We start from the raw sequence: 18,337 nt of genomic DNA, 5'->3' as shown, positions 1-18,337 counted from the left end.
TACAATGTTTCCAGTTATTATACATCCTTTCTACAAGTGAGCAGACTGTAGGACAAATTTTTCTAGTTTTTTTAAGTTTCAATTAATACTCTTTAAAGGTAATCAGAAAATTATTGACTACTGCTTCATGCGGCATTTTTTTAAGTTGAATGATACGTTCCTCAGAAGTAAGTTGCAGTGTTTATTGGACATAAGCAGTACTAACTAATGAAGAGACTCATTCATGTTATGTACTTTAAACAGCATTTTAGTTACATAGCTCTGTGCATTTTTCTTACACAAAATAAATTATACACAAACAAGTCAACACAGACTTGCTCTTTTGTGGTGCGTAAAGGAAGAAATCTAGCTCATTTAAATCCAGGCTAAAAGTCCAGTGTTGAATATGAATATATCCTATAAGATAAGTTAAATTTGATTGTCTTATTTCATTTGTCTTAATGACAAATAGCAGTTAAACTAAATGAAATGGCCAATGGGCAGTCAGATTGCTTATTGGCACCCATAGTAATGTGTCATGGGTGAAGAGTATAAAAGCCAAAAGACTTTAGAAAAACTTTTTATTGATTTTTTGTGAATTTGACATTGTGGACTCCAATCTCTCCTTCCATTTGTGTCCTCTACTCTTGTAATCTCACACCCAAAGTAAACAAACAAAACTAATAGCATGCCATGGAACTTATGGTATGTGTAGGTGTATCACACAGTATATCATTTTAACCAAAGTGTTTTACTTGCAAATGTGCATTTCAAGGACTCATTGATCTGGTTTGAGGCCTCTGGCTTCTGCCACTCTTCTGGGTCATCACTGGGAACTCCCTGCAGATATCCTATTGTTGCCTTCTGGTCATGAAGACCCTACAGCTGTGGGTCCACAGTAATGTCCCCTTCATGTGCTATAGTGACAATTTTGGTTTCTTTAAATACCCAGTTATGTTATGTGAGTATACTTCTATTTTAATCTGAGGTGTGGGATATGTGCTTGCTTCAGATTGCCCAAAGCCAGTAACTAGGATTTGTCTAATGCTCTGAGCTTATCAGCCTGCCAGCTCTCCTGTGCCCAAGCCACTCTCCTGCTTCCCTACTGAACTTCTACCCAGTTCCCATAAGCACATTCTAGCCACCAGAGCTTATATAGCAGCTTCATTTATTCTTTCATTAGAGATTCAAGTACTGGGGCTTATAACAACTGAAGGATTATCTCCTTGGCATGTCTGTGCGAGGAGGAAATGGGATTATAGCTGTGACACAAATGACCAGTCTGCTTGTGATGACTGCCAAGAAGGAGACAGGTCATCAGCCAAGGAAATGGTGAAGCCATGGTCAACATCAAAACTGGATCTTAGGGCACATTATATTAATTATAGACACATAGCATTTATCATTTGTAGGCTTTCCCAATCACTTGCTGAGCCACACTGCTATGAAAAATAAAAGTTTCAAGACCAATTCTGAAAGGTACTGAGACCAACAGTCAGGATTTGAAACAAGAAACACAAGCTGCCTTTATTACTTCTTAAAGAAAGGATGCCTGCTATACCTATAGGTAGAAGCCTAGTATAACTGTCATCAAAGAGGCTTTGTCCAACAACTAATGGAAACAGGAGAAACTAACATCCAAACATTAGGGTGCAGCTGGGTAAATACTGTAGAGGAGGAGAAGGAAAAGTTTAAAAGTTACATGCATTAAGTAAGTCACAAGAAAATACACAGAATCAAGTAAACAGGGCTCATAGGGTCGCACAGAGACTGAACTGGAGGTGTTAAGGCCAATTCTTAACTCAAATAAATATTTATACAAGTGATAAATAGCCTGAGAAATAAATTAGTGAAACAACTCCCTTAACAATAGCCACAAATAATTTAAAATATCTTGGGGTAACTCTAACCAAACAAGTGAAAGACCTGTATGGCAGTAACTTCAAGTCTCTCAAGAAAGAAATCAAAGATCTCAGAAAATGGAGAGATTTCATAGATTGGCAGAATTAACATGGTTAAAATGGCCATCCGACAAAAGGCAATCTATAGCATCAAAGCAATGCCCAACAAAAACCCAACACAATTCTTCAAACACATGGAAAGAGCAATTCTCAAATTTATCTGGAAAGGCAAAAAACCGAAAATAACAAAAAAAAAAAAAAAACAAAAAAAAAAAACGATACTTAACAAAAGAATGGAAGGAAGAATCACCATTTCTGACCTCAAGCTTTACTATAGAGCAATAGTGATAAAAAAAACTGCATTGTATTGGTGCAGAGAAAGACACATTGATCAATGGAATAAAATTGAAAACCCAGAAATAAAACCACACACTTCTGGACACCTGATCTTTGACAAAGAAGCCAAAAATATACCTTGGAAAAGAAAGCATTTTCAATAAATGGTGCTGGTCTAACTCACTTTCTGTTTATAAAAAACTGAAAATCGACAAATATTTCTCACCTTGAACAAAGCTCAAGTCCAAGTGGATCAAGGACCTCAACATAAAACCAGACATACTGAATAAAATAGAAGAGGAATTGGGAAAATGCCTTGAACTCATGGCATGGGGAAATTTCCTAAACAGAACTCCAACGGCTCAAGCTTTTAAGATAAAGAATTGATAAATGAGACTTCATCAAACTGGAAAGTTTCTGTAAGGCAAAGGACATAGTCAATAAGACAAATAAGCAACCCACAGATTGGGAAAATATCTTCAGTAACCCCATATCAGATAGATGGCTAATATCCAAAATATATATAAAGAACTCAAGAAATTATTAACCAAAAAACCCAAACAACCCAATCAAAAAAATGGGGCATAGAACTAAACTGAGATTTCACAACTGAGGAATCTCAAGTGGCTGAGAAGCACCTAAAGAAATGTTCAATGCTGTTAGTGATCAGAGAAATTTAAATCAAAATGACCCTGAGATTCCAATTGATACCAATCAGAATGGATAACATTAAAACCTCAGGTGACAACACTTGTTGGAGAGAATGTGGAGAAAGAGAAACACTCCACCATTGCTGGTGGGATTGCAAACTGGAACAACCACTCTGGAGATCAATCTGGAGGTTCCTCAGAAAATTGGAAATGGATCTACATGAAGACTCAGCTATGCCTTTCTTGGAATATACCCAAAAAATGCTCCACCATGCAACAGGGGCACATGTTCCACTATGTCCATAGCGGTCTTATTTGTGATAGGCAGAAGCTGGAAACAACCTAGATGTCCCATGACAGAAGAATGGATACAGAAAATGTGGTTCATTTACACAATGGAATACTACTCAGCTATTAAGAATGAGGACATCCTCATCAGGGAAATGCAAATCAAAACAACCCTGAGATTTCACCTTACACCAGTCAGAATGGCTAAGATTAAAAACTCAGGAGACAGCAGGTGTTGGCAAGGATGTGGAGAAAGAGGAACTCTCCTCCACTGCTGGTTGGGTGGCAAATTGGTACAACAACTCTGGAGATCAGTCTGGCAGTTCCTCAGAAAACTGGGCACGTCACTTCTGAAAGATCCTGCTATACCACTCCTGGGCATATACCCAGAGGATTCCCCAGCATGTAATAAGGATATATACTCCACTATGTTCATAGCAGCCCTATTTATAATAGACAGAAGCTGGAAAGAACCCAGGTATCCCTCAACAGAAGAATGGATGCAAAAAATGTGGTATATATACATAATGGAGTACTATTCAGCCATTAGAAGCAATGAATTCATAAAATTCTTAGGCAAATGGATGGAGCTGGAGAACATCATACTAAGTGAGGTAATCCAGTCTCAAAATATCAATCATGGTATGTACTCACTAATAAGTGGATATTAGCCTGGAAAACTGGAATACCCAAAACATAATCCACACATCAAATGAGGTACAGAAGAACGGAGGAGTGGCCCCTGGTTCTGGAAAGACTCAGTGTAGCAGTATAAGGCAAAACCAGAACAGGGAAGTGGGAAGGGGTGGGTGGGAGAACAGGGGGAGGAAAAGGGGCTTATGTGACTTTCAGGGAGTAGGGGGCCAGAAAAGGGGAAATCATTTGAAATGTAAATAAAAAATATATCAAATAAAAAAATAAAAAAAGAATGAGGACATCTGAGTTTTTTTCTATATTCTTTGTTTATTTTCCAAATGATTTCCCATTTCCAGGTTCCCCCCTCCCCATAAGTCCCATAAACCCTCTTCCCTCCTCCCAGTTCCCCAATCAACCCTCTCCCACTTCTCTGCCCTGGTACTCTACAATGCTGCATCACACCTTTCTAGGACCAGGGCCCTCTCCTTCCTTCTTTTTGGGAATGATTTGATATGTTGAGTTGTGTCTTGGGTATTCAGAGCTTCTGGGCTAATATCCACTTATCAGTGACTGCATTCCATGTGTGTTCTTTTGTGAATGAGTTACTTCACTTAGGATGATATTTTCCAGTTCCAACCATTTGCCTAAGAATCTCATGAATTCATTGTTTTTAATTGCTGAATAGTATTCCTTTGTGTAAATATACAGCTGATAAACAACTTCAGCAAAGTGGCTGGTTATAAAATCAACTCAAGCAAATCAGTAGACATCCTGAGTTTTGCAGGCAAATGGATGGAATAAGAAAATATCCTGAGTGATGTAACTTGTCAAGAGTCATCTCTGGCAGGGAGGTGTTCTCCTTTCTTGTTGTTTCTTCTTGAGGCAGAGGAGGGGAAGAGCATTGCAAAGGGGGGCAGGGCCGGTAAGACTTGGTCTTAAGAAATTCTGGGGTAAGACTTTGTCTTATGAGATTTAGGGTAAGACTTTGTCTTACGAGATATTTATATTTTGGGTTGCTATATAATAAGACGTTTAATTATCTAAGTCTATGTTACTATGCTCATGTAGCTGACCTGCCTTCTGTGTTCCTCTGAAGCCAGTCTCTGCAGTCTCAGGCACTTAGCAATTCATCCTAAAACAACAGAGGATTAAGTAAAGTGTTAATTGCTAGAGCCTTTTCCCTATTGTCCAGATGCCTCTTGCTTGTCAGGCTTGGGGCGGGGCCGGATTTCGGAGCAATAAACTTCTATTGAACCAGGAGAAGAGAATAACACTTGCAGAAAGAAAAACTTTTACATAAGCAAAGGTGCATAATCTCTCATAAGTTCATACACAGCTTCAAACATGGAGACTGCTCATTTATTCATTTCCACATGAAATCAGTTTGGCCCAGATTGTATGCAGTCTCACAATTACATACTCACACACACACATACATACATACTCACAATTACATACTTGCATATGCATATGGACCAGAAGACCAAGCACGGGTGTAGAAAGAACTCATTCTGGATGAGAAATGAACTCCAATGTTTATTGCATAAAGAAAAACTTCCACCCTTTTAATGCTAAATCCATGTTTGTAAGAGAAAAGCTTTGATCCTTTTAATAAGACTAAGCCTGCCTTGTCCTTACCATGGGACCTGAACTTCTCCTCAGCTCAGTTCTTCTCACCTCTGCCCCTCTAACTGAAGTTCCTCTGTTCCCACTCGTCTCTTTGTCCTCAGCCCTTAAACATCTTTCATACATGATCACATGTTACAAAGGTCATCACAAGTTCACACAGTCAAATCATAAATTGAAGTAGAAATTTACAACAGAGAATGTTTACATGCATATCCATTAGGTGTAATTATCCAGCTAAATATCTATCCCTGGTCTGAGCTCTAAAGGTTTACCTAAGGTTTAAAACCATAACTAAGTTATAAGTGAAGTTTATAAGAACATGTGTCCTTATTACTTGTTGCAAAATCCTCTTGGTATATGTCCAGGAGTGGTATAGCAAAATTTCTGTAAGGCAAAGGATACTGTCAATAGGACAAAATGGCTACGGACAAATTGGGAAAAGATCTTTACCAACCCTACATCCGACAGAGGGCTAATATCAAATATATACAAAGAACTCAAGAAGTTAAACCCCAGAGAACCAAATAACCCTACTAAAAAATGGGGTACAGAGCTAAACAAAGATTTTTCACCTGAAGAATACTGAATATCTGAGAAGCACCTAAAGAAATGTTCAATATCCTTAGTCATCAGGGAAATGCAAATCAAACAACCCTGAGATTTCACCTCACATTGGTCAGAATGGCTAAGATAAAAACAAACAAACAAACAAACAAACAAAAAAACAACAACAACACAGGAGACAGCAGGTACTGGAGAAGTTGTGGAGAAAAAGGAACACTCCTCTACTGCTGGTGAGATTGCAAGTTGGTACAACCACTCTGGAAATCAGTTTAGCGGTTCCTTTTCTTTTACTTTATATGATCAAGATAACAACAAATACATAGAGAATATTTTGCCTTTATTCTCTACAAATCATAAATTACTTTCTTCATACTCATTATTCCTCTTTTAGTAGTATCAGCTGGAAGATAACATTTTAAAATATGATATATTATGTTACAGATATATCATGTTATATTATGTTATGTTACAAGAAGTAATGGGACACTTCACTATCTGCAATAAAGGATGAAAGTCCTTACTTGATGCACTTCGCGATAAGCCTTAGTCGTTTATTATATGTATTGGCACGTGCCCTTTCTTGGCTCAGGGGCTTTGTACCTGCTCTTTGGCCAGTATCCTATTTGTGTAGAGACTTGGCATCCTCCAAGCAGTATAGGATTGTATAACTTCTGCTCTATAATGGGCTTCTCTGTCCTCACAGAAGCTAACTCAAGGAACAGTGAGAAGATGTGGTCTGCTTATGCAACTCTCATGTTTTTATTCCTGAACCTCTTTACTTTTATATTGGCTCCAAATCCAGGGTCATCTACAGATATAAATGAAAACTACCCTCCATTTTGGGATGAGGTCAGTGGAAATATAGAAGATTTTCCAGTAGAAAATAACAAGATCATCATTAATATCTTGGATTATATGGATCAACTACGGATGTATAAGATTCTTATAACACAAACAAACAAATACTTTGTACAGTTTGAATCAAATTATACAGGGAATGTACTCTGGGCTCTTACCTTAACTTTTGGAAAGTTATTCACAACAGGTATGTACATTTTCTTACTTTTTGAGCAAGTCTTCATTGTCATTACTAAGATTGTAAGTGTGTTTAAGTGTTATTGTTATCACGGCCATTTCTTTACAGGGTGAACAACTTGCTATGGCTCAGTGAATGAAATCACTGAGCAATACCACATAGCATACTTGCCTTTACATTACATAAACTATCTGCTATTAGAAGCATAGTCTTTGAACAAAGTCCTTGTCCTATAAGCCACACAGGCACATAGCATGGAGTAGAAATATCTGTTCTAGATTAGCAACACCAGACATATTGTTCCAACCCAACAGTCTTCTTGGAGAAATTGGTACTACAATTTCTTCTGTCTTGTGACTTCTCATTAAGGCAGACAAAGATAAAAAAAATGCCCCTTTACTGTGAAATTACTTACAAAATAAGGCCAAGAATATACTTTTACTAAAATAACTAGATTTTGTCTCATGTGAACAGAAAGAAAATCTAAGACAAGATATTGGAAAGGAAGTAGAGAAGACATGACTCAACCACTCATTCCTCATACTGAAGCAACCAAGGAGGGGCAATTAATTAGAGAGAAGAAGCTACAGCAGGCACAGTGTTTCTGGAATGATCTCTCTTCTTTCTTCTCTTTAGCTGTATTTGTTTATGGAATACATGTTCTCTAATGTCTTCATTCAGTCATTACCACAGAGACTTTCTACATTTAGTAGCTTTCACAATTCATAATATCCTTTCACACCTTGTATTCATTGGCTGTGAATACGGTCAGACCATGCACAGAATGGGGCAATACCAGAATGTCACACATTGCTGCAGAAAGTCAGGTTATTTTCATTGCAGTTACTTTCTAAAGCACTCCTATATGGGAAGAATGACTTGGCTTTCAGAGGCAGCAGGGAAACGGTGAGCTTCAGCTGGTTCAGCTCAGTCAACAGGGATTGTTTACATGATTTACTGACTGCTTTCCAACTTCTTAGGCCTTTGGCAGCAGATGCAATGTCATATGCAGCCTTTGCCAGCAAGGACTCAACCCTCCTACCTTTGATTTTCTTTTCTGCTCTTCCTTACCAGTCTTTTTTTTTTCTATATTCTTTGTTTATATTCCAAATGATTTTCCCTTTCCCAGTTTCCCCCTCCCCATATGTCTCATAAGCCTTCTTCTCTCCACCCATTCTCCAATCACCTCCCTCCTTTTTCTCTGTCCTGGTACTCCCCTACAATGCTCGATCAAGCCTTTCCAGGATCAGGACCCTCTCCTTACTTCTTCATGGGAGTCATTTGTTATGCTAATTGTGCCTTGGGTATTCAGAGCTTCTGGGCTAATTAATATCCACTTATCAGAGATTGCATTCCATGTGTATTCTTTTGTGATTGGGTTACCAGTCTTTTTTATAAGCCCAAACATTATGGTAGACATATTCATTTTTTTTCTCTGCAGGAAGATATTCAGACCCTTCCAATATTTCTACAAGTGCATATACTGCTCAAATTCCTCTGTTCCTATCACCAGAGAGTGGCTGGTTTGGTAAGTATTACGTTTGCCCTACATGCCTTAACTGATCTGAAAACATGATAGTTGCTTTGATATGGTGTGGGATTGATTAGCTGAGGCAAACCATGTCATTTTCTTGGTGAATAAACACATTTTCCCTCCATTTTCCTTTGGTCCAAATAAAATATTCAAAACATATATAAAGGTAATTCCTACTGAGGCCTTTGCTGAATTAAGATACATAATGCATTATTGCCTTGAGTGTTAAAAATGGTAAATTTCTCCTTATGTCCTCACAATTTGAGTTTCTTTTGGTTATTCTACATCCTTTCATCTATATTCTATTAACTACTGTTGGGTTAATTTTTACTGACACTAGCCTTTTTAAATCACTTCAGAAGCATGCTTCAATTCAATCCTGACCACACCATCAGCATTTCCATAGCAGAGCTCAGCTCAAGTGAATAACTTACTTCTTTCTTCTTTTGTTTTCAAATCCTTTCTTCTGTACACTGATTCCTAAACTCTTCTTCTGTAAAATCCTTATTTTGCCAAAGCTTTCTTCTGTTGAAAAGAATAGACAAAATGATTGCTTTGGAGGAGACATTGACACCAGCTTGGTTATTTGGGGTCTTACTGAAAAATATCATTGTATCATAGTACAATAGACCTCCATGGCTATCAGAGACCCTGTCACATAAATTCCACTGGAGATGACATTTGAAAGGTGAATCATTTAAATGCAGTTTTCAAAGTAATTATCATGCTTTATAATCAGCAAAATAACTTAATTCTATTACAGTAAGCTCTCAGTAAAACTCATAGATCTTTCTGAATATACTCATAATCAATTAAACATCTACAGGTAAACCTAGCCAGAAAATGAATAGCCTCTACATAGCAAATGGTAAGTCTCTGAAGAAAAATAACTGAGTTAGAAATAAGAAAATGGGAAGGCTTCTCATCCTCATAGATTGATAAAATTGTTACTGTGAAAACAACCACCCTGCTAAATGTAATTTACAGTCTTAGCGCAACCCCAAACAAATTCCCATGACAGTGGATAGAAAAACAGTTTTGACCAAAATAAGCAATACTAGAACCACAATTCCAGATTCCAAGCTATGTTCTAGAATTATAGTCATGAAACTAATGTAGTAGGGCTGGATAGATGATGCCTCTGTACCAGCAATACCAGTCCATTTGGTGCGACCAGGCCTCCACAAACTGCACTTAGAAGTACAAAGCTATGCTATGATGTATATTATGTGCTATTATTGTGCTATTATTTAAATTATTTATATACAAATATGTATAGTATCACAAAAACAGACATGGAGATCAATAGAACAAAGTTGAAAAACAAATATGTTCTGTGTGCTAAGTATCTCAAGCAAATTTGGTTAAGTGATTCCAGTCTTTTGTGATTCTCAATTCAATTTGTTGAATTTCAGTCTAATGACTTGTGGTGCATATGACTAAATCATTTAAGTAGAACCTTAATTATTTCTTTCACTCTTTTTTTTTTTGAAAAAGGAAGTAAAAACATTTTATGATAAAATTGAAAATTTACATGGAAAATTTCTGACAAAATTGAAGAAATATATAGAAAAACACATTAAAATTGACAATTTTCATGGAAAATTAAAGAGTAAAATGGTAGATATAACAATTATTTTGTCAATCAAATTTTGACTCTGTGTTGTGTAATTCTAGACACTTTGATTATTGCAGGCATTAGCGCTGTTGTGGTCGCTATGAATTTCTTCGCTTCAGTTGACTCAGGTGTTTTGGAGGATTTAGGACGTCAGATAGCTCTAGTAACTCCAGGAGGAAAAATGCCTGACTTCTGTTATTCTATTGAAGAATGCAATTTAACAGATGAATTTGCTTTGGAGGCAGCCATAACTCTGTACAAGGTAAAGCAATCAAATTATTGATTTTTTTATGTGACTCACATGTCTGAAGTCAGAGAAGTGCTTCCACTCCAGTTGCAGTTGTAGTTGCAAAATTTTCTGAACTTGCTGGGCAGTGGTGGTGCACGCCTTTAATCCCAGCTCTTGGGAGGCAGAGGCAGGCAGATTTCTGAATCCAAGACCAGCCTGGTCTACAGAGTGAGTTCCAGGACAGCCAGGGCTATACAGAGAAACCCTGTCTCGAAAAAAAAATTACTGAACTTAATGTTTATGTAGGACATAACTAGAATTATAAAATGATATTGTTTTTCCTTCTGGAATTCAGGGAGGTATTCTGAAATGTTGACAAGTAGCAGTGAATTAGCATGACTGTGTTTGTAAAAATTTTTTAAATGATATGGCAACTTCCAAATTTATGCAAGTAATTTCACACAAAATGCATGTAAAGCAAATAGCAAAATTAAATGCCATTTAAGTATCAAATTTATCTTCATAATAATAAATTTCTATACAATTAAGTAAGGCAGTACTTCAAAGTAGCTTGTTTTTGCAATTGACTTAAAGTTATGAAATTTATTTAAGCTTGATAGGAGTTCTATCACCATGCATCCCTTTGTTTATTCTGTAGTATCTGAAGTCCAGGAAGCCAGTGTCTATGCTTGGAGATGCTTCTGTGTATGACACAGATGAAAGCACAGCAACCCTTCTAATGTGGAAGGCCCATCGTGCAGCTGTCAATTATGGATTATCAAAGTTCAGTGATGTGTAAGAAATCTGTTTTCCATGACATAACTACCTGTTCATTATTCACTTGGACTGTAAGCAATAATGTATACAATATTGCCTCAGTGTTGATGGTCCTGTTTGCTCAAATGTCCTAGGAAGCCTCTTTTCATTTCCATCTGCTATTCATTTGAGTCACTCGGTACACCAGAAAGGAATAAAATGAAAGGTTTGTTGGACTTGTTCAGATCTTTCAGAATATTCTGATAATACCAATTAATATAAAGTAATGTATGAGGTATAAGTAATGATTTATGAATGCAGAAACAATTTTCTGTTCTTGGTTTCTAAATACAAACACACACACACACTCACTCACACATACAAACATTTTTCATTACTATCCATAGAATGCTGGTTCTAGGCCCTCTATAATTAAAATCATCCATATTGTTGGATATTGTGACACAGAGCTGTTAGCAGTATCCATAAATCTCATGCAAGAAGATGATGAGTTCATGACAAGATAGGCTAAAGACTAGCAGATGACTTTCCTGAGATGGTCCACTTCTTGTGCATGGACTATGATGCATGAACTCTAAGAGGCAAGGCCTTGAGAGATTTCACCTCAGGATTGATTCTTGCAACTAATATGCATTACCTGCCATTTTAAAATTAATATGACAATTTCTGGGCATTTGCCTACCTTATTAGGCAGATTTTCTTCAGATCAACAAAGATGTATTCTTTGTAACATATATGTAGTCAAATAGGTGAGTTCCTAAAGCCTAGTAGTGATTCTATAGAATTTCTAAGATTAAACTAGCAATTATTGAATCCTTTAAGGTCCTGCAAGTCTTCATGTGTTATGAGATATTTGCAGAAGGCTAGAAAGCAGTCATCAAACAAATTTATGATCTAGTAAAATATTCATTTTTATCTGCTTGTAAAACTATTATCTGATAACTAAAGGTTAAGGGGAATAAATGATTTATTGTATATGCAAGGAAAGAAGATAAAATAGTAACTGGGTTTAGGTACACAAACTTCAATACTAAGAAGACACCAGGCAAATGATAGGCCTCGTGATATAATGTGATAGCTTAGATAAAGAATTATTTATTTAAATTCTAATAAACCTGTAGAACTAATGACAGCTAATGAATGTTTATTTAGATAATTAACCCAAATGGAAACATATGTAAACATCTCAGTTGTTACCTCTTATTCAATTTATTATTTGAATGTATGTTTGAACTTTGTGTGAACTTTTGAAAAGCAATGATGAGAATACCATTTGATTATGTTTCCTAAAAATGGATAAAAATACAAGAATTAAGAATGATTACATTAAAGGAGAGAGATAAGGAGCAGAAGAAGGAGGAAGAAGAGGAGGAGGATGAGAAGGAAGAATAATAAAAGGAAGAGAAGAAGAAGGAGGAGGAGGAGTAGCAGGGGGAGGGGAGGGGGAGAGGTGGAAGGGAAGGGAATGGGGGAGGGAGGGAGAAGGGGAGGGGGAGGAGAAGGAGGGGGAGGGAAGGGGCAAGAGGAGGAGGACGGGAAGGAGGAGGAGGAGGGGAAGAAGAAGAAAGAAGAAGAAGGAGGAGGAGGAGGAGAAGGAGGAGAAGGGGGAGGAGGAGAAAAGACCAGAGCATAAGGAATTGAAGAGAGAGCAGAGAGTGTTGGCGGGGTTGGCAGGATCTTCCTACCATGGGGCAGGGTTTGCGTAACAGCAGTACTTCTTACTGACAAGGACAGGGCTTTTTTCTTACAGACTTGGGTTTCATTCATTTATTTCTTTTTCTATGCAATAATTGTTGGGGCTTATTTTTCATCAGGAATGAGTGTGCTTTCTGAGCTGGCACTTGGGTTTTGTTGCAACCACCAAATATGTATGTGTGTATATATATGTATGAAAGATGGATGGGCCTAGAGAAAGTATATTTATTTGTGTGTCTGTTTTTATGAATATGTATGTGTGTAGATGCATATTTGCTTGTGTAAAAGTTTTTCCTTTTGTGAACATGACTCTCTTTTCCTGATTCAATAAAAGTTAATTGCTCCAAACCTCAGCCTCACCTAGTCGGTTAGAGGTGAGACTTCTTGGTAATAGAGAAATGAGCTTTAGTAATAAATATGATAATTAATTCCCCACTATATAATATGTTAATTGTCAGAGAATTATATAGAGTTTATGAAATAAACAATATTCAAGTTTTAGTGCTTAAACACAAAGAATTATAAAGTAAGTTTATAAAGTCAGACCTAAGTTTCCCAGTGCTTAATCAAGTGCAGAGAATTATAATGCACATAATAGAGAGATAAAGAGTTAAGTTTTTCCAGTGCTTAATGAAGCACAGAACAGTAATAAACAGTTAAGTTTTGGCATAGAATGGTAAGAAAGAATTAAAAGGCTAGAGATCATCGATCTTCTGAAGTGCATCAGATGCTGTGACCCACTTCAGCACCCATTCCCCTAAGGCTGGGCAGGCTTCCAGCAAGCTTAGTCTGTGATAAATATGGTCCCAAAACAACAGGATAAAAATAAAACAATAAATATTCACATAATTTGTGTAATATTAAGTGTTTACATGAATGTGTACTTTTATGGGTGCTTTATATAATTTTGAGATTGATTATAATACCTAGTTAACACTGCTATAGAAATTGTTTTTCTGTGATTTTTAAGAAATAAACAGGGGAAATATCTATGCATGTACAACAGAACTGCAATTTTGTGATATTACTTTCGTTGTTACCTGGTTGAAGCTGTGTATGCAGAACCCATGGCCATGGGTGCAGATGCCATGTGTTATGTAATGAAGAAGTTAAGGTGGGAAGATTCTGATCCACATTTCAATTTGCTGAATCTAAATACAAGCTGGTTTCAAGTGTGAACTTTTAGATATGGATTACTCTTAATTTTTGGTCTCTCATTATTTTTTTAAACTATTTTTATTTTATGTGCATTGGTGTTTTGTCCACATGTTATATCTCATCAGTTCTTGGAGTTTCCATGTGGGTGCTGGGAACTGAATGCATGTCTCTTGGAAAAGCAGGCAGTTGTTTTAACTACTGAACCATTTGTCCAGGTCTAATTCATTCTTTAAAGATGTCTTTCTAGTAAAAAAAAGGTTTAAGGCTGATGAATTTTTAAACATTTTTCTTTCTATCTAATTTTTGTTATGATAAAAATTAACTCCATATGAACATTATGGTAATTATAAACCTCTTGATATTATAGAGATGTACTTTATCCATGCTCATAATATAATAGTGTCTAATATTTAGTAGTCTTTTTTTTTTCAAGACAGGGTTTCCCTGTGTAGCTCTGGCTGTCCTGGAACTCACTTTGTAGACAAGGCTGGCCTCGAACTCAGAAATCCCCCTGCCTCTGCCTCCCAAGTGCTGGAATTAAAGGTGTGCACCACCACCGCTCGGCTTAATATTTGGTAGTCTTATGTGTCAGAGTTGTACATTGACTTTGAGATATTTTTACTAATCTTCAATACTTTGATTTTCTTATAAAGTTAAGAATTTGATAATATTCATAAACAAAAAATGCTGAGCATTGAATAAATGTTAGACACATTGAAGAGTATCAGAAAAATTATCTTTCAATAGCCAGTTTAAAGTAATTTTTCCTAGATATTATATATGGAAGATCGAGTTATACACAAAGCATTATTTTGCTAGAATTTACTATCTTTTATTCAATAATGCTTTTTAAACTTTTATTTTTCCATTTCTTGATGCACAATCATCTAATATGATTTAGGGTTTCAAAACTATTTTTACATTTATTACTGGTAGTACTAAAATAGAATACCTATTATATCTTCTTGATATTCATATTATTGGTTTTTAATTGTTTTGAGCATTTCTGATCATGTTCTGGTCAATAGAGAGATATTTGTAGGATATCTCCTACTAGTCATAGTAAGATTTATCCTTTCTTGTAACAGTCATATTAGGAGTTGATTTTTGCATTCATAACACCAGCTATGGATTATGATTATTGAAAGGTTGGATTACATATGACTTATTGGAATGAAAATATCATTGTGAAACTAATTATCTATGATGAATACATCCTTATTTAAAATGAAGATAGGTTTAAGCCTTTATGAAGGCCATTGATATTACTCACATTTGTTAACTAATAAACCTAATTTTTATAGTTGTCACTCCAAAATGAAATTTAGGAATGAATATTGTAATATGACATACTTAGTTTGCCATTAAGTACATGTCTTTTTCCCTTTTCCAATGATATTAATGAACACTCTTCTCATCTTTGGATGTCTACATGTTATAGTGGGTCACATAATTATATTTACAACTAACCTTCTTATGTAAAAATATTGATAATAGAAAAGTGAATATATAGAAATTAGAGAAGAAATTTAGTGATGAAGCAAGAGGAATAAGCTTGAGGAGCTGGGGAGATGTCTCAGTGGTTAAGGATGTGTGTTGTTTGTGCAGAGAGAGCTCATTTCCAGGCAGCCACAGTTCACAATTGCTTGATGGATAAACTATTCATCAAATTACATAATAGCTCTAAGGAAGACAACATGGGACAAAAATAAACATTTGGTCTTAATTTTCATTTAGAATGGATTATTTTTTAAGACATTCTGTTTAACTTGTTTTTTAGGTCACGGTTTTCTTCACTTTCTGAGAGAAAATTTGCCCTCGACTTTCTAACAACCATGGAGTTTTGTGAGGCCACAATATACCCTTCAGATTTTAATAGTTCAGAAGAATTCTTTGTAGGTTTCCCACACAGGCTACTCAAAGATGGAGAGGATCCAGTTCTGAAAACGGACTTCAGCCTACGGGAAAAAGCATTTTATGCTTCAGTACAGCTCTTTTCTAAGCTAAATAAAATCACAGGTATGAGTTTGAAAAATAAGTGAATCCTAAATATGTCAAAGTCACATGAGATATGAATGCTTAATAATTCACTCAACAGGAATTATTGTTTATATATTATATCTTAGATAAACAGAATGTAATTTCCAAATTTGAAGAAGCCTAGCATATCATTAATTAAGCAATAAAAACCCACATAAATCATAGTAGTGTATTTTCACCAATGTAATAATATAAAATTTATCTCATATTTGAACATTTCTGAAAGATTTAGAAGCTCCAGGGTGTGAGGGTGGGAAGAAGGCTCCTCAGGTGTAAGCATGTGTTGTGCAAGTTCAATAGTCTAAGTTCTAGCTCAAGATCTCATGGTAGAAAAAGAAAAACAAACTCCCTAAATTGTGCTGTAACCTCCACATATGTGACATGGCAACTACTAAGTAAAATGTAAAAATAAAATAAAATAAAATAAAATAATAAAATAAAACAAAAAATCACAAATGTAGTTGGCAAATTGGTGGCATTTATATCATACCAGGTAAATCTCTAAATGACTATTTTGATTATTCAAGTTTTTCCTCAGTCTTTCTTAGTTTTTTAATGTTTGTATAATTATTGATTTATAATTAAAGAACCCCTCTTTCCTCCAAAGAATAGACTTCTTACACTCTTTAATTCTCTTTTGCACATATATGTCCTCTTTTTCATAATATTTTTACATATGCAAATGAAAATACATATACTAAATATATAAGTACAATTTATCTGAATAATATACTTGTATATATGGTTTTGGGGTTATCCATTTGGTATTGAATAACCAAGTGGTGTGCTCTTCTCTAAGGAAGAGTATTTCTCAATTTCTCAGCATTATCTAATCCATGTCTATGTGAAATAAGTAATGCTTTCAGCACTTTTTAAAAGAGATACAGTGAATTTAAAATAACTATCTAAATTATAAATATCCTATCCAATCTGAAGCACATTCAGGAATTCTTTAACTTTAGCTCCTCCAGGAGTTCTGTATCAACTATATAAAACTGTTTTCCTTAAATATTAAAGTACTGGGAAAAGAAAGATGGCTCAATGTATAATAATCATGACTCTTGTGATAGCATAGGCTCACAAACACTTTCAACGCTACATTTTGCTGATCAATGGTACCTTTGTAGCTTCTTCAATATGATATGCATATATTCATTCAGGCTCACATATACTTGTAAATAATAAAATATAAAACTAATAATAATTTCTTTACTAACATGCATTTAAACATTTAAATGTGTTTAATATTAGAGTTAATAATCTTCAGAGTCATGGGTTTCTAATTGCCTGTGCATAGAATGACTCTGAAGTTCCAGGACAATAAGTTGGGAGAATTTCATGTGTACATCAGTAAAGTCAAAGCAAGTGCTAGTCTCAGAAAACATTCAAACAATATGCCAATGTCTTATGTAAGAGCAGAAAAAATTTCACTATGTTTCTTAAAAGTTTTTCAAAATAAAATAATCATATATAGAAATAATTCATAATTTTGTAAATTACACCTAAAGCATTGCTTTATAAATTTATGATGGTTATGATTCTTGGTTAAAGAGCCTCTCTTTGGGCTGTCAGGTTCCCAACACAGTGTATTTTCTCAAATGCTTTGCCAAATCAAATTCATGTAGGAATAATATGTTGCAAATTCAACAATTAGAAAAACAATCCATCTATATGTTTTGATATTTAATAGTATTTATAATTTCTTAGCTATCTTCAAATATATGTGTTTTAATTTTTGCAGGTGGCCTATTTTTATTCATTTGGAAGAAGATTATGATTTCTTCAGAGAAAAGTCGTGTTTTAGGACGTCTTATCATTAATCGGATGCTCTTAGAACCCATTTTTCACTAGTCTTAAATGATTTCATTACAAGATGGAAAATTTAAGTCCATACTAGATAGTAATTAAATATTACAGTCACAATTCTATACTTATTTCTGATTCTTTTTATCTTTTCTGTGCCTTTGTATTTCAATTTATTGGCTTGCAGTAATTTCAGGCCAACAGCTATATACCCAACTAAAAATTCATTGATTGTATTGAATGCTTGAATAAAAATGAATGTCCTACATTATTTATTTGTGTCTTTATATCCCTAATTTCTTTAGTGAAAATTTGTGCATTTAACTATTCCAAATTTAGATATGGTGTTGGATAGTTATGTCAACCTCAAACAACCTAAAGTAATCTGAAAGGAGGGTACGTAAATTAAGAAATCGAATTCATAAAACGGGGCTATATGTAAGCCTGGAAGGTATTTTCTTAGT

At 35.3% G+C, this 18,337-nt stretch overlaps 1 protein-coding gene across 1 annotated transcript; it reads left to right on the top strand.

Moving 5' to 3' along the window:
• Nucleotides 1-6,664: 6,664 nt before the first annotated feature.
• On the top strand, nt 6,665-17,921 carry LOC127674238 (protein LEG1 homolog). The gene is made up of 6 exons (XM_052170054.1): nt 6,665-7,028; nt 8,461-8,547; nt 10,231-10,433; nt 11,059-11,195; nt 15,811-16,049; nt 17,812-17,921. The coding sequence occupies exons 1-6, from the start codon at nt 6,665-6,667 to the stop codon at nt 17,919-17,921; spliced, it is 1,140 nt and encodes a 379-aa protein (XP_052026014.1).
• The last annotated feature ends 416 nt before the right edge of the window (nt 17,922-18,337 follow it).

This window comes from Apodemus sylvaticus, chromosome 23 (assembly GCF_947179515.1).
Source record: "Apodemus sylvaticus chromosome 23, mApoSyl1.1, whole genome shotgun sequence".
NCBI lineage: Eukaryota > Metazoa > Chordata > Mammalia > Rodentia > Muridae > Apodemus > Apodemus sylvaticus.
Note: the sequence above shows the minus strand (reverse complement) of the source record. Positions and strands in the feature narration are given on the sequence as shown.